The 27,617-nt window shown below is 42.2% G+C and overlaps 1 protein-coding gene across 1 annotated transcript in view; it reads right to left on the bottom strand.

The window, feature by feature from the left end:
- The window catches only part of DLGAP1 (DLG associated protein 1), a 138,485-nt gene that overhangs the window by 87,476 nt on the left and 23,392 nt on the right, over positions 1-27,617 (bottom strand). The window contains exons 3-4 of the mRNA XM_044423962.1: positions 6,777-6,954; positions 2,680-2,920 (exon numbers count right to left, since the gene is read on the bottom strand). Coding sequence (XP_044279897.1) covers positions 2,680-2,920; positions 6,777-6,954 — 419 coding nt within the window. The remainder of the gene's footprint in view (positions 1-2,679; positions 2,921-6,776; positions 6,955-27,617) is intronic.

The following is a 27,617-nucleotide window of genomic DNA, read 5'->3' on the forward strand; positions in this document are numbered from 1 at the left end:
GTTCAGACTACCACCCAGAGTGGATAGACTGCCCCACTGATATTGGAGCCACTAGTCTCCACTGCCTGACTTATTTGATAAAGTAGAGAAAAGGCTACTTGATTTGTGACCCTTGGCTTTGCTTTCTTCTCCTGGCCTGAGATTCTGCAGTCAGCCACATGGGCAGCATTTGGAGCTTGTTCAGTAATCACATCTGGCTCAAATTGCGGTGGCCGCCTGCTAAGTGGTGCCAGGCAGATCAAAGTATTAAACTAATCTTTCAACAACTGCACGGAATTTCTATTCCCATGGAGTTCAACATGATGACTTCAGTCCATAAAGCCTAAGTGATTTCAGTTTGGGCATTTTCGGTGACTGTCCCATTTCGGCAAGTTGCCACAGTAGCCTGGAGAGAAGCCTGTGATTTTCTATTTCCAATTATGTTTCTCCTCCAGAGTGCCAATGGTCCCCTTCCTTCCAATTGCTTTGATGCAGAGGGAGCAACAAATGTTTAGAACGATAATTGCCTTTTATAAAAACTTAAAGGACATCCGGCACATTTTGAACCTGTTTGTTACTTAAAGATATAGAAGCAAACCCATGTTTTAGTATAACATTTGTCATTTGCATAGGGAAAAAGAAGTGTTTTCACTGGAAATCTGCTATTATGAGGCATTCATCAGAATCAAACAACAGATTTTGATAGTATCACCCTCTCTTGCAGAGCTCATTACCTGGAACCTGTGTCCCCAACATGGACAAAGCTGACTGGATAGTCAGGCCATTTGAATGGGAATGGTGATTTATTTTTTAAATTAGGTGGGCAACCTCTGGGAACATTTTCATCTCACACAGGCAGCATTCTACAGGACATTGGCAAAAATGGGGTTTTAGGGTTACAAAGCGCTAAACTGGTCATAATCAGTACCTTCTGAAGCCAAATTGGCCAAATTATCCTCAGAACAAGCTAAAATTGCCTGTTTTAGCAATCCCTCCATAGTGCAGGGATTGGGTCCACTTCTCCCAAAATACAACATTCCAAGGCAGAGATTTCAGATTCTGAATCTGAACTAGAAGAAGAGATGGCGTTGGAATGCTTTTCTAAAATTCCAAGGTTAACAAGCTGCAAAACAGGCAAAGGGGCTGGTAAGAACCAGACTTTCTCTGGTTTGCAGGACACACTGTAGAACAGGGAGGATAAAGGGAGTGGGATGTGAATTTATCCACCCAGTGGTTTGATGGCAAGTCAAACAAGGGCACCGATAAGTAATGTCCAGCATTGCTGTGGTCTAGTGCAGATGCAGGATGAACCTCCCTGAGGGCAGACCCAACTTCCTTGGAAGGGAAGGGAAGGGAAGGGAAGGGAAGGGAAGGGAAGGGAAGGGAAGGGAAGGGAAGGGAAGGGAAGGGAAGGGAAGAAAGGATTTCACTTGGGAATAAACTCCCAGTATTGGCTAAACATACAATAAGAGGGAACCTTAACTTGATGAATACTCTTGTCAATTACTTTTAATATTTCTCATTTGTATTAAAATTGCCAGCCTTGATTGGCCAACCAAACTCAATAAAACACTGTAGTTAGAAGTCTTTTGCCATGATCTGCTGGGAATGGAGTGGGGGAAAGATGTGCTCTCAGCACACAGCGGCCCGGGGAAGGGTAGTCCATAGGTGCCCTGAAGCTTGTGTGCTGCCCACCCAAGCACTAAATGCAATGATCGATGTTCTAGTTTCAATGCTTCCTGCCTCCTCCTTTTACCAGTTCCTTGACAGGCTTCCCTGACTTGACCGCTGTGGCAGAAAGTGTCCTGCTGGCCACAGAAGGTGAGAAAAAAGGTCACAAAGAGACTGATAGAAGTACAATGTACAGGCATGCAGTTTTTGGCACTCTGGCACATTTAAAGGCACAAGTGACATTCCATCGAAAGCTCCAGATGCCCTAGGATTGAAACCAAGGGTTGCATAGTTCTTTATCATGTCCTGATTAATCTTTCCCCAAAGGCATATTCCTTCCTCCATGTTATCCTCAGGCTGTTTTTACTATAAGAAGCAACGGTAGGCCCAGTTGCCCTCAGGACTCCCCCCACACCACTAATATTCACAGTAGAGTAATACCATATTACAGTGTGAGCGGGATCCACAGCATGAGTGCTCACTCAGATTCATCTTCACGAAGTGTTCTCAGATCACTTCTTTTCATCAAGCACTTGCAGTGGAAAAAAGAAATTCCATGAACATTAACACAGAAAATTTCTTTCCTTACTTCTAAAGAAGTTGTCCAAACAGGAGACAAGCCAAGCAGGTCTCCTGTAGCAATCCTCCAAAAACTCAACGCATACATAGGAATATAGGAGCTTCTGAAAAACATCCTATTGCATGCTCAGGACCCCAAAGAACAGCACTGGCCTATACCAGGGCCAGTCTTGTGGTTCAGTCTGGTGGCATTGTTACTACCAGTGCCAACCCTTCCATCATCTTGTTGGTTCATGTTCTGGGAATGGCGCATTCTCCTCAAACACACACACACACACACACACAGACTTGAGGCTTTAAGCTGCCCTCAGTGCTTTTATGCTCAGCATGTGCATGTGGGATGGGGATTCAATAAATGAGTGGAGGGCTCCAAGCAGCCTTCACACACAGGAACAGGGGTTCAAAGGTTCCCTGCTTTAACCCGCTTCCATAGTCATTTATGTGACTCACCCGTGCTGCTTTGAATGGTCCTCACGGTGGTGGTTGTGCGTGGTGGAGATGAAGACCTCAGCGACAAACACTCATCATCTTGGGAACATCCCTTTTCGATTGCCCTCACGTAACTGTGGCTCCTCATGCGGAAGCAGCCTGGCATTGGCAGATCCAGGGCCTCTACTGCCTGAGACTCTAGTTCGCTGAATACGGACTCGCAGACTGATTCAAACTGACCATTTACTTCCATCTCACTCACCTGCAGGCAAAGAGGAGGCCATTTAATTATATCCAGTCCAGCAGTCCAGTTTGCATTAGCATCAATTCCCAAAGAGAAAAAGGGGAACAAAGCAGTACATTCTTCCTGGTGAAGTATCACAAAATAGGTAAGAAGGTAATTACCATTACCTTACTTCGGTGCCTTTTCAAGTCTCTGCAGTATGATGGTAACCATATACATCAACCACAAAAGATTCATCCTGGCAAAAATAGCAAAAGCTGCCTGAAAGTATAATTATACAAAACCAAGGCAAGTGCCCTAGCTTTTAAAGTCTTATGTCAGCACTGGAATTAACTTTAATTAAATTAAAAGTATCATTTCTAGTACTGATTTGTTGGAAATAAAATCTTGAAAGTTTTTTTTGGGAGGGGGGTGACGGGAAAGAAATATTTTTTACAAAGTTTTAAAAGCACATAATTGGTTTCTAAGATGCCAAAAGAGCCATCTGGATTTTATTAGAGCATTTAATAAAGCTTAACAGAAATCAGTAAAATTAATATAAAGACACTGAGAGCTTATACAGGAAATTTCTGGTAGGAGAGGCACTATTTGAACAAATGGTATCAATGTATCGCATATCCATGTAAGTTTGCTATATTTTTTAAATCTTGTATTATTGTATTGCATTTTCTCTGTACAGTATTTGTAACCTCATAGCAACCAACCATGATATAGACTAGATTGAGAGATGAGAACTTCCCAAAGCCATGCACAAGCTTCATGGCTCAGTGAGGATGTGAAGATGGGTTTATCGCATTCAAGTCAAGCATTGTAGCTCCTGCACACCATCAAAATGGCTCAGGGTCTGTAAGCATCCCTTCATGGAATGCATTCTCCTGCTCCATTTCTCAATGTTTTCACTGCAGCGTGAACATGTTTTTCACTTTAGATCTTAAATGGTCTACACATTAGAGTGTGCATTTGTTGCATAATGCTGTGACTAGCCTGGGTTCCCCAACTTTGGGCCAGTGGGCACATGTTGAATTTCAAGACAGTGTTGCATAGGCTCTCACAAGTCTGAATGGGACCTGCCCGTTCAGAAAAGGGGCACTACGGTAAGCAAGGCTGTTCACAAACACTTCTTTCCAAGACGGCAAACTGGTGAGTCTAAACAAAAATAACTACGACACAAAAGCTTGGAAGAGGGCTCTAAAAGATGGAACAATTATTCTGAACTTGAATTAAGATGGTGCTGGAGGGCAACAGTTTGCTTTGGAGCATGCCAGCCTCCCTTCCAGTTACTTTTTTTCTATTTCAATTTATCTTAAGAAATGAAATAAGAATCAGGATTGGTGAGCACCAAGAGAAGTCTCTGCAAGCACACTGGTGCTCATAAGCAGCACACTGGAGATGCCAGGAACATAGTAACATGAGGGTTTTTCAGGGAAGCAGGTGGGATGTTTCATGGTACTGAAATTTGGTTGTTTTGTGCAAAAGGTTCAAAGTGATTGAGAAAATAAATGGAGGAAAAGCAATGTCCAAGGATCAAACAATACGTTTGGGTAAATGCATGTCTACTGCTGAAAGTAAAGGCAGCACCTCTATCTCCATTACTTTCCCCTATGTAATTACTAGGATATTGTAATGAGTCATGATTCACCACAACCACCCCTGGCAGCCCCTGTTGCAAAAGGGGAGTAAAAGCAGTCAATGATACAATTGAGATATGTTCTGGAGAGGGGCACACATTTGGTTGTGTGTGGGGGTGGTACTTGTGTGTGTGTCAGGGAAGAATGAGACGCTGTGTGGCTATTTTGGGTTCAAAAACACTTTGGCCCTAATGATGTTCAGTCTAATTGAATCCTGAACACTGCTAGAAACCAGCAGTGAACCTTGGGCAGGGTACAATCTGCACAAAGGCTACTGAAAGATCAGACTTCTGAGTGACAGATTGGTTCTATTCAAAGACAAAATGGAAGTCAACCATAGAAGAACCCACTGGGTCACAGTATGCCAAAATTGAGACTGGTAACTCACCCTGAAGGCCACATAGTTTTGCTTACAACTCATAGTTTAGCAGGAGGAAATTATTCTGCACAAACACAGAAGATTCCATGGCGCTTTGTGTGCATGCATGTGAGATTAGATTCCTTAAATAAAGTGTGTCTCTCTTCGGCTGTTTTGTGCCAGCTGGCTTTCAAGCCTCTAACTTCCACTCCAGCAGTGGGTGTATTGGTAAAAAATGAGTTCATTTAATACTGCCAACTTCAAGTTCTCAGAAACCATGTGTCAGCCTAACAAGATAGAGAAAGGGTCTTGATGATAAGGTTGAATACATATGAATCACTTTCCCTCTGACTTTTGAAATGACGGAATCTGCCTTTCCAGGTCTTTCTCCACAGTCTTAGGATAGAAATAAACTTATTCTGTCTAAACGGAAGCAAATTATTTGACTCTAGCAGCTGCAGCCATAAGAAAAACTTGAATTATTACAAGAGTCATCCATGAAATCACCAGAAAAAGTGTGTACACAACCACAGATAGCAAAATGCTACTTATTTTCTGTAATTTCATGTTCCCAATGCACTGCCACAGAACATTTTAAGCCCCGTGATTAAAAAAGGTTTAATTTGGATTTTTTCCCTATAAATTTACACATTTTTAAAATATACAGAAGAGGATAATTCAGTAAAACACCTGAGACACTTCCTCATGGAAATCCATCCCTGGGAAATCTGAAAACTGTCCTCTTAGGAATTCCATTGGAGTACTAGAGCAATCATCCCTCACTGATAGGAATCCAATGGAGCAGGCAACATCTTCCTGGACGTTCTTGTTTACATATCCTTTCCCCACTTGCACATCATAATAATGGGCATTGCTGTTGTTGTAACAGAAACCACAGTAACATACACTATCTGTATTCATGCTCCTATCTCCTGATTTGCTTTCTGTATTTATATGCCACTTTTCTATAAACTATAACCAAAGCAACATAGAAAATAAAACTAAAAGTGGCAGAACACTAAACAAGACCCCTTTTAACCAACAACAACAACAAAACCTTTAAAGAAGACGATAATTTAAACAATACCACTGAACTACCATCCAAGCATTAGCTGAAAAAAAGTAGTGCAAACACTTCATCTTTATTTGTAGAGTTGGCAGCAAGCCTGGTATAACATTTTTTCCTTCTTTGACATACAGGAAAATGTATAAAAATAGGACTCACTTAACATTGCACAAGTGGATAATGGATATTAGTTCCATGTGTATAACTTTAACACCTTGCATCTCATAGATTCATCATGAATAAAAATCATGCACTGATGTCTCGAAACTGCTCTCAAATGCAATTAAAAATGCTGTTTCAGAGCTGAACAGATACACAGAAATGCTGAAAATGCTTCTAGCCTGGGACATGACTTGGTCTATGGCCATCCCTGTCCTTACCACACTGGGTTTCCACAAGTTTACATCTTTCAACAGATGTCAATGGCAGCCATTCATGTATAAAAGAAAGTAAAAGACCACACTTGGAAATAGTATTTTGACAGTGATTAAACTTCCTTGCAGCCTTTTGCCTCCAGCCAATGAAATCAAGCCTGCTCCAATCTATGCAGGGCAAGCATAAGATTCTTCGCCATACAACAGTATGATGGAATACTGGGAATTGGGCTTTATAGGGGTAAGTGATTGGAAGAAGAAGAAAAAGCGGCAGCGGCAGCAGCATGCTGTGTTTAGCTATATCGATGCCTTCATCTGAGAACTACTCAGGCGCTGTTCATTGTATGCTTGCCGAAGTACTGTAGACTGCAACTGTTCTACGCTGATCGAAACTGGCTTTTGTCTGACATTAGCCTTATTTTCTTGCTCGTGCATGCATGCCACTCACCTGACTAATAGTGCTCATGGCCCGCATGTAGCTCTCATTTCGTGATCGGAATTTGGGAGAAGTAAGCAGAGCTGCAGGGTCCAGGCTATCCAAACTTCTGTTGATTGAAACTTCACTCACTGCCCTCAAGTAGCTGTGGCTTCGGATCTGAAGCTTTGGAGAATGTTCACTAGATATCCTTGAAAGGGAAGAAAATAGAGCAATAAATGTTACATCGTATCAACATTTCTTCTGTGATGAGTAATGACAATACCTTGTAACCCAAGTGGCAACTCGGATCAAACAACTGCAAAACATCCTCCCAAAAAGCACAAAGAGCAAGTAACCCCAAGCCATTTATAAACCCAATGCTGTACAGGAAGTTGGCTGTTTCTGGTTCATTTGTTCAAGTCATCTTCTTTCTAATTTGAAGGACAAGCCTGTCACAACCTGATCATCTGCATTACACTTATTGACAGCAAAATCCAAGACAGGGCTTCTTGCTGCAATAAGCATTGAACTGCTCATATCCATCATGGCAGCTTGACAAGCAATGCAATAGGAATTTATTTAATGCATAAGGATGGCAGTGGATCCTATTTTTTAAAGAGTAAATAGCTAGACTATTCAAATGAATTGACTTTTTAAAAAGCATTACTTTCAGATTTTCAGATAAGAATTTTTAGTGGGGTCTAAAGTAAGATCATGCTCCCTGTGCATTATTCTGAGGTTAGGAAGAGGAGTACAGTTGCAGCAAAAGCTAATTCAGGTCCAAGTAATTAACTGAGAGCCAAAGACCTATAGAGAGTGCCAGGCTGATAGAACTCTTGCATGCAGTGAAGATTCCAGAAAAAACTAGGACAGAACTTTAATTATTGTGGGTTGCATAGGATTTCTAATTCTGTGTTTGCTTCTAATGTACAAAATGAGGCAGAAGTGTGTGTACCTGTGTGTTCATGCGTGTGCGTGTGTGCACATGTGATGAACTTAACCTCTGCAACTTTTCCTGAAGCCAGTTGTTTCTGTTTCAGTCTTCTCCAACCTGTTGCCTGTCAGATGTGATGAACTACAACTTCAGTTCCCAATCCAGCAGCAATACTAGCTAAGAATGACAGGAATTGTAGTCCAACACATCCAGAGGATACTAGATTGGGAATGGCTGTTTTGTTTGACGTGAAGTCCAGTAGCAGAACCACACTGGGATGTGGGATTGCACAGGGAGTGTGGAGCACAGAGAAAGCAGCATCTTCTCCCCAGTAACTGCAGAGGTACCGCTAGGTAATTTTAAACCATGACCTTACTGGTCTGACAGGGTCCTCCTTTAGACCAGCAGTTCAGCTGTGAAAGACACAATTGCTTTTCTTTCCCTGCCCCTCTCTCTGCCTTGCAATGGCTTCTGTGTTCCTGATATATAGAAAAATAAGTAACTGAAGTTCTATTTTATATGCAAGTACATATTTAAAGTAAAAAGAATAACATTGCATTTGTGATCATGTATATATCTGGCAGTTCATCCCAACTAATAAAAAGTTTTAAAGGAAAAGAAAAAACAGAAGTACAGCAGATACCCTGTAGTGTATTCCATCAACTGCTACTTCCTAGCAAGTCATCTGGAGTCAGACCTTCCTGGGCTGTGGGGGTGACAGATTCCAAAGAAATCCCACTCACACTGGATGAAACTTAAAACGTCGACATGGATTTAAAAGCTGTGTCTTTGTATGTTCTGGTCTTCGCTTCAGGTATGAGCACATCTAAGGCAAATGTTCCTGGAGTGTAGCCCTAGCTCCACTTGGAAATCAGTTCACTGGAAAGTAGGGCAAATAGGGGAGAGGAGACGGGGAACTGCTCTGCCTTGTCTAGGAAGGGCTTCCCATGCCAAATGACAGCCTTTGCATTTTGTCATCACAAGTTGAGCTTATCTTTTCCTTGGATATATAAATATTAAAGTAAAAACAATGAGCAGGCATTTAAGATGTACTATTTCAGAATGTGTTAGAAGGTACTCACCTTTACTTTGGCAAAGGGAGATTGTTCTACTCCCAAGCCAGTGTTTTTTTTCTTTTAAAGATGATATACGAAACCTGAAAAATTCATATCTTTCACTAAGTGTCTAAAAGTGAATCTAGAAATACTTCTTTTACCCAACACCTCTTTATTGATCCTGGCACAGATATAACAGACATTTCTGCTCTAAAGGCACTAGTAAGCACTGCAGTCCCCTTTTCCTAAGCATGAGTCAAACAGCTCAGTTTGTGGAGTGCTGGTTAGATCCTCCTCAGCAGTGATGATTTCCTGTCTGTGCTGCTCTGCACATACCTGCAATCTGCTGTCATTGGTGGCCTCAAGATTTCTGGCTGATATACTTAAGTATATGACAACAGCAGCAAGAATCACAATTGCTTCTAAATGGAAATCACCAGAGCTGCCAACAATTGAAGAATGGAGAAGTAGATTAACAGACTATGCTGTGATGGCAAAGTTAACTATGTAAATAGAAGATCCTTAGAAGAATTTAATGATAAATTGAATTTTTCTTAAGCTCCACATGACTAATGGAAGTTGAGGGGAGTCTGGAAAAGAAAAAGGAAAGCAGTAGAACTTGAACTGATTAGAATATCTGTTGTTGTATAAATTAATGATTTCTTTTCTGTAAACAGGAAGAAAGTCTTGGGGGATTTAATGTATAGGCTGTATTTGTTTAAAATTCCCTTGGCAACTTTGCTCACCTTGTTTATTTCAGTTTGTTCTGTTTAGTTTAGTTTTTTCTGTTCTACATTTTCTTATATGTACCTGTACATATTAAGAAAATAAAAAAGATTTCTGGCTTATATTATATATCTCATCATATCCCATTGTATCCAATATCCATGATGATTTAAAATGGGTAATGAAATTTAGGTCTACTGCTTAGTGATGGTTGTTGTAAGTGTAACTGTGGAATGGGTAAGGATGCTAAGGGTGCAATCCTATGCAGGCTTAGACAGGAAAAAGTTATATAGCTCCCAGCATTCCCCAGCCATGGAAGACTTTTTCTCTCTAAAGCTGCATAGGATTGCACCCTAATGCCTACCTGGAAAACCAGGAAGTAATGGCATGATACTGACTATCACAGATAAAATAGTCATTTCATAGTAAAAGTCTCACCTATGAACATCCATGAATGGGTAAGCTTCTCTGTTAATGAATTGTTAATGAATGGGAGAAGGAAGTATAGTTTGGTTGAGGCATCATGTGTCCACAGGGAGAGCCTATGGTGCCATGCATGACACAAGCATTTGCAGATGACATTTTGCTTTTATTATGCTGCCCAGAGAAGTAATCTCTGAGGCAGCCCCTCAACAGTCAAGTGCTTTGCTCAGAGAGCGAGGCTGCTGAACACACAATGTGGATTGTAAATGGGCAGCAGCCACAGATTATGTCTGCTTAATTCCCTGTTATGGGAGCCATTAGCACCATGCCTAAAAGTACCAGAAGACAAAACTGTTCTTGAAACAGGAACATCACACTTTTCTTTAACCTTTAAAAGCTGTTCTGTCTTCCCCCACTGGAATTGCAAGGTCCCATCTGCTCATGTCTTTAACTGCTCGTCCTTTCAGCACTCAGCAAGCAGGTCAAACTTTGACAAATGCAGGATGTACCTTACCCGATGAAATGCTTTAAAGGCATGTAGAGGAGGAGCATGCTGAGGAAATGCAAATAAACAGCTCGAAATAAATGGCCAGAGTTAGGAGGGTACAACTGCATTAAGGACACTGGCAGCTTCTCTACCCAAGAGATAAAATGTATATACAGCCTGGCTGGTTTACATGAACAAAGGGCTAACATAGAAACGTTCAAACAGTCCCTATTCAAGTCTTTAGCTCAATGTAAAGCCAACCATGCTTGCTTTACAAAAAAGGTAAAAGAAAAGATAAAAAGATAAAAGAAAGTCCAAAGGGTCAAGACTCAGCACTTTGACAGTACTTGCGAGTGGTACATAAAGATAATTCTTTACCGGGTTGTTGCAAAGCACACAGTATGAGATGTTTAGACCCCCTACTTAAGTGCTGAAAGATGCCAGTGTCCATCCTCACAAGCCCAGAAACATCTGCAATGCGCACTGAGCATGTGGAAATAGTTCCTGCTTAAAGCAAACCAGAACCAACATTTTAGGTGGTCCCAAATGCTGGAGACAATAGCTGTGATGCATCATGTTTCAAGTTGGTTCAGTTGCCTTACTACCATGGCTAACCTCCTGCATGTTCTGAATTTTTGTTTGAACTGTGCTGCAAAATAGAGTAAATGAACAGTGTAAACACTGAGGGAGACCAAGAACAAACATGTGGCAAACAAGTCTATTCAACTAGATCAGACATATTCTCATACTGACACAGGTCACAGAACCGGGGCAAGGATACTGCTGATGTTCCTGTGCTATATCACAAGACAATTTGATACCAGTGTGTACACAGCTATCAGCTAATGCATGGTTGCAAGAACAGCTGCACAGGAACTTAGTTCATTGTCTCCATAAATCTACTTTAAATGTGTGATTATCCTTCCTATGCTTCCCCCCTTTACTACTCTTTTTATACTTTGCCTACTTGCACACAATCAGTCATGAGAAAATTGTACCGTTCACAATCATTTTCTAGATGCTACGCATCAGAGGCTTCCAATTCTCTTGTAAGCATAGATGCATGGATCAATTCATTCACATTGTTTCTCAGCCACCATGGAAACCTGGTATAGAAGAATCACACCTCAAGCGGAATGTGAGGAACATAAAAATGGAACAATCTCAATAATAGCTGTGACTATGGCTTGATTTTAATTGCACTTAAAGAAAAAAGTTAGGGACAAAACCTGAGTTCAGTTACATGTTTAGTTGGGTGACTTCTGATCAGGCCATGGTAGAACATGCCTTAGTTTTATCTTGCCTGGATTAATGCAATGTGCACTATATAGGGCTGCTTTTGATAAACTTCAGCTGATTCAGAATGTTATAACCTAAGAGCATGCAGCTGAGCTCAGGCTGCTGATTTGTTTCATTTCCTCACCTCCACTTTCATCATTTCTTGGTGGCTGCTCCATGGCTCTGGAACACCCTTCATTAGTAAACATCGTAACTAGCATCTTACTCTAACAAGTATGTTCCATGGCTTTCTGGATGTGCCAACTGAATCAGAAAGCAACAACTTTTCTAAGAGCAAGACCAGTGGTCCAGGAAGACTGACTGACTGACTCTCTCTCTAGAACACACACACACACACACACACACACACACACACACACTGAAAATTGAATCCCAAGGGATGCTCAGAGCAACTGTCATCTTTCAAGTTTAATACTCTGAATATGCTAGCAATTATCAGGCAATCTTCAGCTCCACTGAAGATGTTCCTGCAACCCAGGAGTGGAGAGAATATGGGGTGGAAGCCTTGGCAAGGGTGTGGGTGAGTGTAGCTCCCAGCAGCTCCCAGCATGGGCTCAATTGTCCGCTGTGTCACCTTCTAGCTTGCCCAGTGCCTTATCAAGTTCATGTTCTGCTTTCTAGGTTAGGCACGGGACCTGTGTTTCTTTACTTTTACATTTCAAACTGTGAAAGAATTTGCCTGGGAAAATTTTGCATACATTCTACCATTTTCATTTTAAGTTAGGGGAATTTAGTCTAAACAAAGTAATGGAGAACCCCATCAATATCAATAAGTCCTGCTGACGTGTGAGGCTGATCCAGATTCCAGGGGTAGTTCTTTTGTGTTGTCCTCTAAGTGTCTCTAAGAAAGGTGGAGTAGAGGAAGATTCAGGATTCCACATTACAGGTGTCCATTAATACTAGGGAGCTGAAGGCTGTGGAGAAAGAGAAAGGCCATGGCAAAGAAGACTGCAAAACTTCCTAGCCATGGGCAGCCACTGGGTGAATAAACACTATTCTTCAGGTGATCTGTTATCTGTATGGAATACATGTAGTTTTATAAAAGTACAGTAAGTCTGGAAAACATATTAAACATGGAAAAACTATACAATATATGTATAATCACATTTATGTCCTAGCCTTCCTTCAGAGCACTTAACAATCCTTTGGGTTTTTGCAGTTCAACTATGCAACCTCCCTGCAAGATGGATTAAGTGATGAGATATTGACTGGTCCCACTGAGATTATGCTTTTAAAACTTTAAAGAAGCTTGTGCCTTGTGCCTCATTTGACTAGAGTAGTAGCACTAGAACAGGTTTTTAAGCCCTTCCTTTCCTATGTCATTTTCCTACTCCAAAATACCTCTTAGAGACATAATACCAGTGTGTGTGTCAGCTAGGGAAAGATATAGGGAAGAGTTAAAATCCTATCACCCCAAATTACTGTTTTGATAAAAAGTGGAGACCCTTAGGATTACTTTAAGACAAGAAAAATGGGGAGGGGAGATTCAATCTCAGATCTCCTACCTCATGTTTATGTCAGGCTGGATAGGAATCTAGATTCCGCTCTTTTGGTATAAGGTTTATAATTCATCTGCTGACTGGAACTTGGTTCTTCATTTGGAGTGCCTGCTTAATTGATACTCATTATTTGCAAGTCTATTATTAGTTATAAGCAGTCAGGAATACACAAACTCCTTACTGGTATAATGATTAAACACTCATAACTCATCACAGATAAATATCAACTTCTTAAACCAACTAATCTGTTATTATCTGTACCCTGCTGCTTTTTATCATGTTAATTCACACATCATCCTGCGGAGGAAAACATAAAGCAATGCGAATACATTAATCTATTTAATATTAACAGAACAAAAGTATTCAAACAAAGTTAGCAGGATACCAACAGCCAAGTGATTGCCAGTGATATTTCTGGCGTAGTGGTTAACTACTGTAGTGTCTTGAGAAATTTGCTCCAGGCTGCTTCTGTGCCCATTAAGCAACATGGAAGGTGACATCCCTCGCTGAGCAGAATCATCTTCATTAATATCACTTAAATAGCTTTGATTTAGTTCCAGCCTGCCTTGGTCTAGTTTGCTTCATTATTATGGTGGGCCATGTCATGGGAGGAGCTGGAAACCGCCCTGGAAACATTTCCAACAGGTTGTGGTACTTACAGAACCATACAGTTGTGCAGGATTTTGCAGGTTATATAGTCCAACCCCTGAGAGGTGACCACCAGCCTCTGCTTGATACTTTCAGAAGGACAGCCCCAGCACCTGTTTTCAGTCTGTAGACCAGCTCTTACCTCAGAATGTTTCTCCTCATAGTTAGCCAAAATTGGTTCCCCTCCAATTTCTAGCTCCTTCTTCTAGGCCTGCCCTTTGAAACAACAGGAACAACTTGTTGTATTGTTGTAAGCCGCCCCGAGGCTTCGGTGAATGGGGCAGCATAAAAATGTTTTAATAAATAAATAAATAAAAACTTCCACATGACAGCTCTTTAGCTATCTGAAGGCCACTATCCCATTTCCCTTTATTTTGCTCTTCTCCATTTATCTCAGCTCTGGCTATCCAAAACTCTCCTTCATACTACAGCACACTTTCCACATTTTGTAGCCTTGTGTCAGTGTGACCTTATGGAGAAATTCTTGCTCTCTCTCTCAAGTCAAACCCAAATTTATTGGATGCTTATACACAAATGAGTTTTTCTGATTCTTTGCTCTAGGTATATAGGTTAATTTCACTCTTGGCATTTGAAATCTCTGAAGAGATGATTCAGAAACCTCCCACATAACTTGAAGTTACAGTCCTCTCATGCTCACGGCCAGAAACTTTTTTGAAATTCATGCAAACCCACTAGGTCATGTACCTCATTATCGGCATTTCAAGAAAAATACCACTGAAAGACTGCCCTTCTTCCTTTGGCATTTTTTGCAGGTGATGTTTGTAAAATGTTGGAACAGAGAGATCTTGCCTCCACTTGAAAGCTGGTGCCGTATCCCTGAGCTACATGCCATCTCTAACCATTAACTTGGGAGTAGTTTTAATAAATGATATCACATCATTATTTGTACTGACCCTTTCTCACAAGATCACCTCCTGTTCCTATTAGAGCTTGGCTGTGTCATTTATTTTCCTTTCATAGAGATATTTGTATTCCTGAAATACAGGACTAACAATTTACAGTGCGAAACATTCCATCTTCACCTCAGTTTAACAGAGTCCTTCATACTTTAGCACTGATCAACTAAGTCAAAGCCTTCCTATATAAAATCAGTGTTATTATTTTAATTTCTTTTATGAGTCCCCCACTGGCATTTATGTCCATAATTTATTAGTAAAGTGTTGGTGAATGAATGTGAATTGTTCTCCTGGAATTCATACCTCACATTAGATAACTGAATTGAACTTCAGATTAGGGGCGGATTGGGGGCGAAGTGCGGGGACCAGCGCCGGCATATCTTGCCAGAGGTGGCCGGGGCCGGTGGCCTAAGGGCACTCACTGCCGTTTGGGGCTGTTTGGAGCCGGGCGGGGGTTGGGCTGGCAAGGAATCTTGCTGGCTGGTGAGTCATGATTACTGTGAAATTGTAATTTTGTGATTTGTGAAAGGTTGGTTGATTGGTGGGGTGATTTTAGAGTTTTAAGGGTTTTAATTTGTTTTTAACTTATTTTAATGGATCCATCCTTGGCCATGATTATGAGCTTGCCTGGGGAGCGCATGGGCACCGTCACTGGTGTGGTTATGGGCAAGGAACGTTATGGCGATGGGGGTTTAACAAGTCATTACAGAAGAAGGAGGGACAGATGGTTGACACTTGTTCCCCTTCTGGTTATTCCCCCAGCCGGAAGGGTCCAGGTAGCCTTATCAACCGTCCCCTGGGCCTGTCAGTCCTGCTGCTTAATGCCAGGTCGGTCCATAATAAATAATCCCTCATCCATGATCTGATTGTGGATGAGAGGGCCGACCTGGCTTGCATCACAGAGATCTGGGTGGGTGAGGTGGGGGGATGTCTCCCTCTCTCAACTGTGCCCACCTGGGTATCTGGTCCAGCACCGACCATGCCTGGAGGGGAGAGGAGGTGGGGTCACTTTGGTTTACCGAGCTTCCATCTCCCTCATGGGGCTTCCTGTTCTCTCGTGGCTGGGTCTAGAGTGCCTCTACTTGGTGTTGGGCGACCGAGACAGATTGGGGATTCTGCTGGTGTACCGTGCACCCTTCTGCCCAACAGTCTCCCTGCCTGAGCTGACAGAGATCATCTCGGACCTGGTGTTGAAGATCCCCAGGATGTTGGTCCTGGGGGACTTCAATCTCCATGCCGAGACTGTTCTGTCCTGGGCAGCTCAGGACTTCATGGCCTCCATGACAGCCATGGGGCTGTCTTAACATGTCATCGGCCCATCCCATGAACGTGAACACACTCTGGACCTGGTTTTCTCGACGGGGCAGGAAGAGGGGGATCTGAGGGTGAGGAATTTATGTCTGACTCCCCTGTCATGGTCAGATCACTTTCTCGTAAGGTTTGAGCTTGAGAGCGGCCTCTCCCTCTGCAAGGGTGCAGACCCTATTGTGTTGGTCCACCCCTGGAGTCGGATGGATCCAGATGGATTCCTGAAGGCTCTGGGGGAATTTCCTGTCAATAAGGCTGGTGCTCCTGTCGAGGCTCTGGTTGAACTGTGGAATGGGGAAACGACCAGGGCTATTGACATGATTGCTCCTAAGCGTCCTCTCCCACCGGGCAGAGCCCATTCATCCCCTTGGTATACACCTGAAGTATGGGCAATGAAGTGGGTCGGGAGACGTCTAGAGCATAGGTGGAGGAAATCATGGGATGAATCTGAGCGAACACACTTGAGAGCCCATTATTGGGCCTATGCTGTGGCGGTGAGGGTGGCAAAAAAGAAATTCTTCTCCGCTTCCATTGCCTCCTCACAATGCCATTTGGCGGAGCTTTTTCGGGTGGTACATGGGCTGGTTCATCCGGGCCCTAAAAAAGATTCTGTACCACACTCGATGGCCCACTGTGATGACTTTGCCAAGCATTTTAAGGAGAAAATCACTCAGATTCGTCACGAGCTGGACGCCACCAGTAACTCAGAGCCTTTGGGGGAGGAATCAATGTTGCCGTCTGGTCCTACATTGTTGGATGAATTTCAGTTATTGCGGCCTGATGATGTGGACAAGGTGTTTGGACAAGTACGTCCCACCACCTGCTTACTGGACCCTTGCCCATCTTGGTTACTTAACAAAGCCAAGCACGGGCTAGGGACCTGGATCCTGAAGGTTGTCAACACCTCTCTGAGGGATGGCTGGGTACCTGCCCCTTTAAAGGAAGCAGTAGTCCAGCCAGTCCTGAAGAAGGCATCCCTGGATCCAGAGATGGCCACCAATTATAGACTGGTGGCCAACATCCCGTTCTTGGGTTAGAGCAGGTGGTGGCAGAACAACTCCAAGCACTCTTGGATGAAACTGATTATCTGGACCCATTTCAGTCTAGCTTCAGATCCGGTTATGGTACTAAATCTGCCTTGGTCGCCCTGTATGATGACCTGTGCAGGGAGAGAGACAGGAGGAGTGCATCCCTGTTGGTTCCCCTGGACCTCTCAGCGGCTTTCAATACCATCGAACATGGTATCCTTCTGGAGAGGCTGGTGGGATTGGGAGTTGGGGGCACTGCTTTGCAGTGGTTCTGCTCCTATCTCAATGGCCGATTCCAGAAGGTGGTGCTGGGGGACTGTGGCTCTGTGCCATGGCAGCTATGCCATGGAGTTCCGCAGGGCTCTATTTTGTCCCCCTTGCTATTTAACATCTACATGAAACTGCTGGGAGAGGTCATTAGGAGGTGTGGGCTGCAGAATCATCAGTATGCTGATGATACCCAGCTCTACCTCTCTTTCTCAACCGATCCAGGTGAGGCAGTGGCTGTACTGAACCGGTGCCTGGCTGAGTTAATGGGCTGGATGAGGGCCAACAGACTGAAGCTCAATCCAGACAAGACGGAGGTCCTGTTGGTGGGTAGTTCGGACTCTGGGGTGGGGGACCTGGACCTTGGCCTGAATGGGGTAGCACTCCCTCTGAAGGACAAGGTCCACAGCTTGGGGTGCTCCTCGACCTGAAGCTGACCTTGGAAGCTCAAGTGTCGGCTGTGGCGAGAAGCGCTTTCCATCAGCTTCGGTTGATCCATCAGCTGCATCCCTACCTGGAGGACAATTGCCTGGCGACAGTGATGCATGCATTGGTCACTTCCCGATTAGACTTCTGCAATGTGCTCTACGTGGGGCTGCCCCTGAAGACGGTCCAGATACTTCAATTGGTGCAAAATATTGCTGCCAGGTTGCTGACGGGGACTGGGCGTTGTTCTCATATAACCCCAGTCCTTCATCAGCTTCACTGGCTCCCCATTGAAGTCTGGGCCCAATTCAAGGTGCTGGTGCTTACCTATAAAGCCCTAAATGGCTTGGGACCTGGGTACCTGAAGGAGCACCTCCATCCATACTTGCCCTCCCGCCCTCTAAGATCGGCGGCAGAGGCCCTTCTCCGGGAACCCTCCATGAAGGAAATTAGGAGGGTGAGTACCCGGAGAAGGGCCTTCTCTGTGGTGGCGCCCCATCTGTGGAATGCGCTCCCCAGAGAGGTCCACCTGGCGCTGTCATTATTTGCTTTTCGGCGCCAGGCCAAGACCTTTTTATTTAAATGTTATTTTAATTGATTGTTAAATTATTTATTGCTTTTATCTAACTCCGGGATGTTTCCAATTCTGTATATTTTTGTATATTGTTATTTATTTGTTGGAAGCCACCCCGAGGCTTATGCAAATGGGGCGGCATACAAGCACGCCAAATAAAATAAAATAAAATAAAATAAATAAATTAATTAATTAATTCTGGGAAGACTTTACGGACATCTCTCTACAAAAATATAATGTTCCATTCCCAGCCCAGCTTCATCAAGTGACATGGCATTCCTGACACCAGCTAGCACTGCTCTTATTTCAAAGTTAGAAATGATCTTCCCTGAGATTGCATAGATCTGCAAAGACAGGAACAGAATGGAAAGAAAACACTTCCAATTGTTTGTGTATTTTGGGCTGTTGGTTCAAATCTGTCTTTCCACTTCCCAGGTTTTATCCTGCAATCACAAATATGCTCAGCCCAGGTGTACTGCTCCTCTTTTTCAGATGTGACAGATGCTGGGCAAGCAAACTATGCCTTGTGGTGTTCCAACACTATAATTAACTTTGGTGTGTTATTTTATGGAAGAGGAAGCTATTAAGATCGCCTGTAATGAAAAGAACAAAACGCCGTTTTACACCCAGCCTCCAAAAATGATTATCTGCGTGCTTTGCCTAGCAGTGGGGTACAGAGTGACAAGGATGCTTCAGTATTTCCTTGTCAAAATCTTTAGCTATGTTTTAAGCAGCCATTTGCTCATACCTCCTTATAGTCTATAAAAGCAATCATCTGTATTCAGCCTTATTAATCTGTAGACTCCTAACCAACAATAATTCATAGGTGCTTTGTAGACAATCCATAAAAATTATATCTGTTTAGGTATATAGTGAAAACACGTTTCACACCCTTCATTGGCCTTGAGTTCTGAATCATACTGTCCAGTTCTAATGGTAGTTTTATAGCTATACAGACATCAACATCCAGCATGCTTGTATCTACATATTGCTCTGTTATTACTATCATTTCTCTATGGGTAATGCTGTTTTGAATTATGCTAAATCTTCATTCATTCATTGAGTCCATTGTTGATTTGATATCAAAGTAAGGTCCAGGTTGTAAGGTACAGGCATATTGTATATCATACCTTACTGAAACTATTTCAAGGTGCTTTCAAATCACATATTTACAGTACATTAGAAATGCAACAAACTTTCACAGCAAAACAGTAATCCACAAGAAGACAGCATTAAAGCATTGTCCCCCACCACAACCCATTTAAGGATAAAAGACCAGGTCCCTGCTCTATATCCACACCAGTAAATGTGCATTTAGCAAACATGTGAACGGTTTGGCCTAGCATGAACATCTGTCCTATTCTACAGAGGAAATGCTGTAAGAGAGCACAGTCCTGTACCTTGAGACATCCTCTATTTGTAGGGTCATCTGGTTCCACCCCGTTTACTAAAGAACCGTAAGAAGAAAGAGCAGGACTTTGAAGTCTGCACCTGGACAATGAATTAATCAGGCATACAAGTCACAGCCTTTACAGCTTTGGTGTACTATATTATATTTTAATAAACATTATGTTAATTGTTTCTAAATTTGCATCTATAGACAGAATCATTATCTGTAAACTTTATGCAAATATGTATTCCCACCCTTCCTTGCAATCTGTAAATGGTCATCCCTTAGTCTCTGCAAAAGGTCAGACACAAGGAGTGACAGGTTTATGATGCTATTCTAACTGGAGTAGAAAACAGCATAGGATTGAGCACTGACACTCATACTCTCTTGAATACAATGACCTAATTTTTAATGTCTTGCTGCCAGGATCATAGGCTATAACTTCTTATTGTGATATGATTTAATTTTGCAGCTGTAATATTTATGGTACTGGGTCCTTAGAATGACAAACACTATCTTGAAGCTCATGCCAAAAAGCATCATCATTGATACTGAATTAATAGAGGAAAGAATCCAGGAGCAAAAAAAATTATTGCAGTATGCTAGGGAAAAATGTCACTATAGTTTTAATTGGTGGCAGGTTGCAAATCAGACATAAAAGATGCACAATGACCTGAAAATTATTTGTACTTAGTTGCAGTTCTTAAATGTTGCCAAATGCAGCTTCTGAATATTACTAAGAAGAATCTGGCAGGTAGTACCCTCATTAACTGAGACTTCATTATTGCTATTTTTGTGAAATTTCAAAAGTGAAATTATACTGTTCTGGGATTTAATTTCAGTATTGTTTGGTGCTAGCCTCACAGAATAATGAATGGCATTCCTGGAAGAGCTAAAGGCATGTGTGCATTACAATTTTATTTAAAATTGCACAAGAATATAATGTTATTAGTGCAGATCTGCATACTGCCTGCCAGATATGAGAAGAGAAAGACAGACACTTCTTTCATCCTGCAGACAGCTCTTGAAACATGTTCTCCATAAAGATCATCACTGTCACTTTGCAAATGCACATACAAAACAAGCATGGCTGGCAATCTATTTTCATTAAAATAAAAATGAGGTTTTAGGGATTATTTTGGACAAGGCTGCAAGCGCTCACAGATGACAAAGTCAATTAAAGTTAGCTAGACTCTGTTGCCTGCCACAGGCATAGTTTTTGGGAGAACAAGCAATAGCCTTATCAGGTATTATGGCATGTCAGAATAATAGCTGGAACAAGCAAAGATTATTTACAGTTGCATTTTTTATTTTGCAAAGACACATTTTTAAATCGCTGAAAAGAAAATAGGGAAAAGATGGCCATGTAAAACAATTTGTTCATCTAGAAATTAATGAATCTGATGTGTTTTAGAAATACCTCCTACCCCTAGCACTGAAAATAACATGATTTCGTGAATGCATTACTTGGAACTCTGTATGAATACTGTGCCTGCTGCTACGGTTGCTAAGTACCAAAAACATGATCCGTTTGCCCACACAAGAAGCCTTCATGGTCAAATAATGGTTTTAAAGCAGACCTCAACTGCAAGCATGAAAAATATCTGGAAACCAAAATTTCTAACATGTATTTTCCTGAATCTAACATAAATGTTTTCATACTATATTACTTAAAATCTCTATGTTAGCATTTTCTTGGGCAGATGATACAACTGTATCTCCATGGAGACGTACATAACAGTTTATTTCTCAGTATCAGAGGGCTGAAGAAAAAGGCCCTCAAGTTTCAGGGTCTTGGTACACCATGCACTTTATGCTTTACAGTCCACCTCTTTGGGCTCCTGGATGATAGCAGGATCAGACCATTCCCATTTACTTGGCCTGGCAGCCTCTGCGTTTTGCCACCACTCAAACCAGCTAAGTAGCACAGAGATTAACAGGACCCTGCCTTTTCCTCCTGATAGATTCAGGGCAAGCCCAGCTTGCTCTCCATCTTGCACTGGACCTACAAATCCCAAAGAAGCCCTCCTTATACATTTGGCTTACATGGTGCTTAAGATGCATTCTTGCTGTGCTCAACACTTGTAGGACAAGCTTATGCTTTCAAGAATTCCTCAAACACCACACTCATTGCAGTATCAAGTCCGATAGAATCTTTCTGGCCTTCTTTCCAGGAAATGACTGAAATCAATGGCTCGTTGCTCAGTTTCCTCTGCAAGGTTCCCTGAATCGGGGAGTTCAAAAAACAGTATTGGATGTGGAAAAATGTGGCCTGTCTGTTTGATCAGGAACTTGGACCAAACATGAATGCATCACTTTAGGGGGTGAATGCAGAGGACCATGAGAGAACACTGCTTTCTCTGTCCTCAGTCATTCAAGCTAGGCAGAGCTTCCACCTACTCAGGATTGAGTCTTCAGGCCAGGGGCATTGGCACTTTCCAGGCTCAGAGCCAAGTGCCATTTGGGCAAAGCTTAGGGGGAAGGTGCATTCCAGTGGAGGGTGGGGCTGTGGGCAAAAGGACACAGTCAACATTCTAAACACACCAGTCCATTTTAGCTCAAAGCTCTTGCTGCCAAGCCACTAAGTCTTTGGCACAGCATTTCAACCTTTTAGAATGGGGGAAAATACTGCATAAAAGGAGGGAAGCTACCAAGAGCTGGTGGTTAAAGGGTGGGAGCTGGGGGAAGGGAGTACGAACATCTGGGGAATGCTTAAAGGCTGCACTGGCAGCCCAGGAGTGCTGGTTTTGGCTTGGTCCTGAGGTTCTGCTTCTCTGTTGTAGGGGCTGTGGATTAGATTTTGTCCTCTGTCTGGACAAGACTAAAAAACTTTATTTATTACAGTTGCACAATGTCCAATATATGCTATTTCCAGTGAACTATCAAAGATGCAGTAGGGACTTCAGCATGGCTGCTACCAGGGAATTTTTATTTCCAGAAAGGTCTTAAGGACTAGTGAGCACATGGGAAGGACAGCTTACAGATAGCCTTAAAGAGGTCAAAGAGTGTTTCTGCTTGTGTTTGTGTGTGAGTTTCCTCTTCTACAGAGCTTAATGTTTTTTCAGTATGTCTTGACCATCTTGCTTCCCAAAGCCTCAGCTGACTGCATAATAAGCCATTTGCCCTATTTCATCCCCTTTTTCCAGATACCTCCCAAATGTCAACAAAATCCTCAAGTCCTATCCATAAGCCAACTAAATGAAAGCCATAGACTGATTGTTTTAAAGAATATTATGGTGCATACCAGGTATATTTTTCCTTCACTCTGTTAAGGTGAGATAGGACTGATGGGGGCTTGGGTATATGATGAACCAAGACTCGGGAATATTTTGGCTTCAGGTGAACAAGCAAAACTTTTGACAAGTGTCCCATGATATTCTGATTCGCAAAGTAGCTAAAAGTGGGCTAGATGGAACAATGATCAGGTGGATCCACAGTTGGCTGCAAAATCAGATTCAGAAAGTGCTAATCAATGGCACCTTCTCAAACTGGGGAGAAGTAACAAGAGATGTACTACAGGGTTCAGACCTGGGCCCAGTATGCTTCAACATTTGTATTGATGATTTAGATGACGAAGTGTGCAGAAGACTTATTAAATTTGCAGATGACATAAAACTTGGTGGGATGGCTAACACCCTGGAAGACATAAAGAAGATCCAACGTGGTCTTGTTAGGTTGGAACGCTGGGCTGAAAACAACAGAATGAAATTCAGTAGGGACAAATATCAAGTTCTGCACCTAGGAAAATGAAACCAAATGCATCATTACATGTTAGTGAATACTTGGGTCAAGAATACTACTAGTGAGAAGGTTCTTGTAATTGTTGTAGATCATAAGCTGGAAATGAGTCAACAATGTGATGTAGCTGCAAAAAGGGCAAATGCTGTTTTAGGCCACATTAATATTAGTATCACTTCCAAATCATGTGAAGTAATTAGTTCCCCTTTACTCAGCACTGGTTAAGCCTCATCTGGGGCACTGTGTCAATTTCTGGGCACCACTGTTTAAGAAAGATGCAGACAAACTGGAAAGATGATCTAGAGACTAGAAATAAAGCCCCATGAGGGGAGGGTAAAAGAACTGGGCACGCTTAGCCTTGAGAAGAGAAGACTGAGGGATGATATTACTTGAAAGGCTGTCACAAAGAGGACAGACAGCATCTCTTCTTGATCATTCCAGAATTCAGGACACAGAATAATGGACTTATGTTACAGGAAGCCAGGTTTCGGCTGAACATCAGGAAGAACTTCCTGAATGTTAGAGCTGTACGACCATGGAGCCAATTACCTGGGAAGGATGTGGGTTCTTCCACAGTGGAGACATTCAAGAGGCAGCTGGAAAGCCATCTGAGAAGGATGGTTTAACTTGGAGCCCTGCACTGAGCAAGGGGTTGGACCAATGGCCTTCTGGCCCCTTCCAATTCTATAATTCTAAGCTGTGTGCTGGTTTGTTCTTGGGTTACAAAGAGTTTCTTTTTGGCATTAAGAATCCTCATTTGCACTAAGAGCAGCAAGCTAGGATCCCAGTTTCAGGTGACACACTAAACAAGCCACTTCTGGTTAGATTAACCAGTCCCACCCGGGGGAAGAACCTAGTGGGAAAGAAGGGTCTGCACTCAGTATTTATTGTGAGCCAGGGTTTCCAGTTCCAAGGCTTACCATTCTGTGAGAAGGCACCCAGTCTGGGATAGGCAGACGTGGCTGGAAACATGAGGTGAGGCTCTGGGCTCTTGCTGTTCTGGGGGCACTCCAGCTACCCTTGTTCACTGCTCTCATACAAGCAGTGCTGTAAGCACTGCTGTAGTCAGAAGTGAAAAGTAATGACAACTAGAGAAAGGGCCTTTTCTGTGGTGGTGCCCTTGTGGTGGAATAGGCTTTCCTGTAACACCGAACTGGAACCAAATTTACTAACTTCTGGATGCCTGATAGAAACAGATCCAATTTCTAAAACTGTCAGGAGAACATTTTCAAAAAAGGCTATGTTCTCATGCCCTTGCTTGCACAAGCAGCTGTATGAGTTTTCAGACAGGCAGACCATCTTTGAATTTAGTTCTGTTTTTTCATGCAACGTGCTAGCATGAGGTGCAAACCAGACAAACCATGAGCAAAAACCACCTTCTACATATGGAAGAGTACCTTGGGATCCAATTCATGATGTGCATGCACTTCCCTGAACTGGTTACAACCTATATTTTTTCAATTACCTTCTGATATTCAATCTGTTGCTTTATCCACATGTAACAATACTTCTGTAGACTGAATAGATAGTAGTAGTAGCAGGACTTTTTTTTGTCATAGAATGCACCGAAACGGCGTTCTGGCACCTTTTTTTCAATGGATTTTTTGAAGTGATTTTGAACAGAGTAGCAGATCAGCAGCAAACATCATTAACATAGTGCCTGCAGGCTGCTATTGTGTCTGCTATCTGATAGTGAGAGATAGCTGCTTGGGATGCTGCTCCACTGCTTCTGCTTGGGATTGGTGTGTGTGCTTACTGCCGCTGGGGACGTGAGTTCCGCTGGGGACATGAGTTCCGGTACCTTTTTTTTTTTTTTTACAAAAAAGCACTGAGTAGTAGTAATATAATATAATATTATAATACTACAGCTCTGCTCCTCAAACATCTAGAATGCACATTATCTCCTAGAAAGTTATTATTCCTAAAATTCATATTTTAGGAAGGACCTATTTAGGAAGGTTCCATTTCTTCAAGGCAACAGTTTGCAACATGAGTTTGTTAAAGCTGGTTAACATGTTGGTTCATTTATTTAAAAGCAGGATAATTCTTTTTTTTTTTTCATGGTAACTAAGTGCTGGAATCCTGGGCATAAAATACATTTTAGTTGGAACAGTTTTACTTGCTTGACGATGATTAAAAAACAAGCAAAATTTGCCATATGAAGAAAGAAACAGCTTCTCACTTCCTAGTAGAATAATGGGAGTAGAGCAGCGGAGGTGTGGATTTCATGATCACAGCAAGCTGTGTTTTATTCAGAATTTTAACTGCAATGTTCAAAATGTGTTCTGTAACCACATGGAAACCATGGCAGGGGTAGCAGCTTGTAGGAGGAAGATTGTGAGATATGGTAAGGGCGGTGGAAAAATCAGGAGAAAAAGGAACATAAGCTTCTCTTTACATAAGGTGATCATAGCACTGCTCTGGTTTTATACTCAAAAAAGGGGAGCTGACAACAAAACTCTGTCTTGCAGAAAAGAATGAGCACTGGCAACAATTATATGGGTGGAGAAAGTACGGTCTTTGGAACTCGGAGTAGGAAAATATTCCTTGCAGGGAAGGGAATAATGAGGTCAACATGGCTTCTTTTCTCATGTCTAAATTAAAAATAATTTTAAAATGGCAGGCAGAACAGTGCACAATAATGCACCCTCCCCGCTCCCCCCAAGCTCTTACAGCAATTGTAAGCACAGAAATGTGGGACTACCAGGTGGGAAGAGAAATTCCATCCCCTGTGGGTTTAGAAGGCTCTATAAGAAAGTCATGAGCATTTGGCCCATCCTTTGAGATCAGCAGGAGAGGCACAGCAGGACCTTATCAGGCACAGTATTAGCCTCAGGAAAGCTGTCTGAATCCAAAGTTAATATCGAATATAAAGATTAAGTAAGTTTTCCCCTCCAGTCATAGCTTCAGTATATGCTTCTTCTCTTTAGACTATCTGACTTCCTTAGAATCTACTCTGAGCACGGTGTGCTTAGTTGTATGTTTAAGTTGTGGCTTTCCACAAATAAATGCACTTTCATTGATCCAAGGATTATTGATGGGGCACTTTACACTGCATCTAGAAAAGACAGCAAAGTAAATTCAGCACCCCCATGATTCATTTAAGCACTTACAGTAGGTGTACTGTGCATTCCCACCAAAGAGCACAGCTCACATCATATTGGGGTAGTGGTCCTCCAAATGTTATACTTTTATGTTATAGTCAAGTTATCATTGAAATAATGCAAGGATTCCACACATAGCTTTTTGCTGAACATTTCTGGCTACCATGTCTGTCAAAATGGACTTCAAGCTATATAAGAAAACCTGGAGAACATTCTGATTTTCAATGTTCTAGAAGAAAACATCCATAACTATGCAAACTCTGCAGTAACTTATGACAATGGACAGCCCTGTGACTAAGGAGGTTGAGTTGGCTGCCTCAAGTATTGGTTGCTGGGGAAGGTGTGGCAGAGGTTGATGGTGAAGCTTTGGACGACGGAGCTTTGTGGGCCACAAGGACTACCCTGAGCTCCCCATACTGCTCTTAGGAACATGCTGTCCCATTGCAAGTGTTGAAATATGGATCCTATAGCTTCTAACTTTTGCCTCAGTCAGGAAAATGCCTTGTGCTGGTCTTGCCTATGAAAATGAACAATGGTTAGAAAGCAGCTATCTTAGTTTAGAGAGACAATGGTTACAGATATGAAGCAAGCAATATTAGGCCTGAAGGCCAAATGAATCTTTCCAAGATTTCATCCTCATTGTATGGAAGATGCCATATGCTATTAACTTAACAATAACTCTTCCTAAAAGAACTCATTATCTAGGAGTTTCCAGGGGTATTCTGGATGCAACCCATAGGCCTTGTCTTGTATACATTTTTGATACAGGAGACAGTTCACATTTTCATATACCAGAAGGGATATGCTGGCTTTCCTGAATATTTGTCATTAGGGATAAAAGTACAGCATTTGAAAAAAATCTTCTGTCTATACACCTTAACACACATTATTTTCTTTATATTTTATTCCACATTTTGGCTTCACATGCCCCCGCAAGGCAGATACCAATCATAAATTAGAATCACAGTACAGTGTAAAATAAAAGAATGAATCAGACCCTTTAAAAAGCCTTCTAAAAACCTAACTGATGATATGTGTGAGGGGAAAT

Source organism: Varanus komodoensis, unplaced genomic scaffold, assembly GCF_004798865.1.
Source record: "Varanus komodoensis strain SLA01 unplaced genomic scaffold, ASM479886v1 scaffold14_1, whole genome shotgun sequence".
NCBI classification, from domain to species: Eukaryota; Metazoa; Chordata; class Lepidosauria; order Squamata; family Varanidae; genus Varanus; species Varanus komodoensis.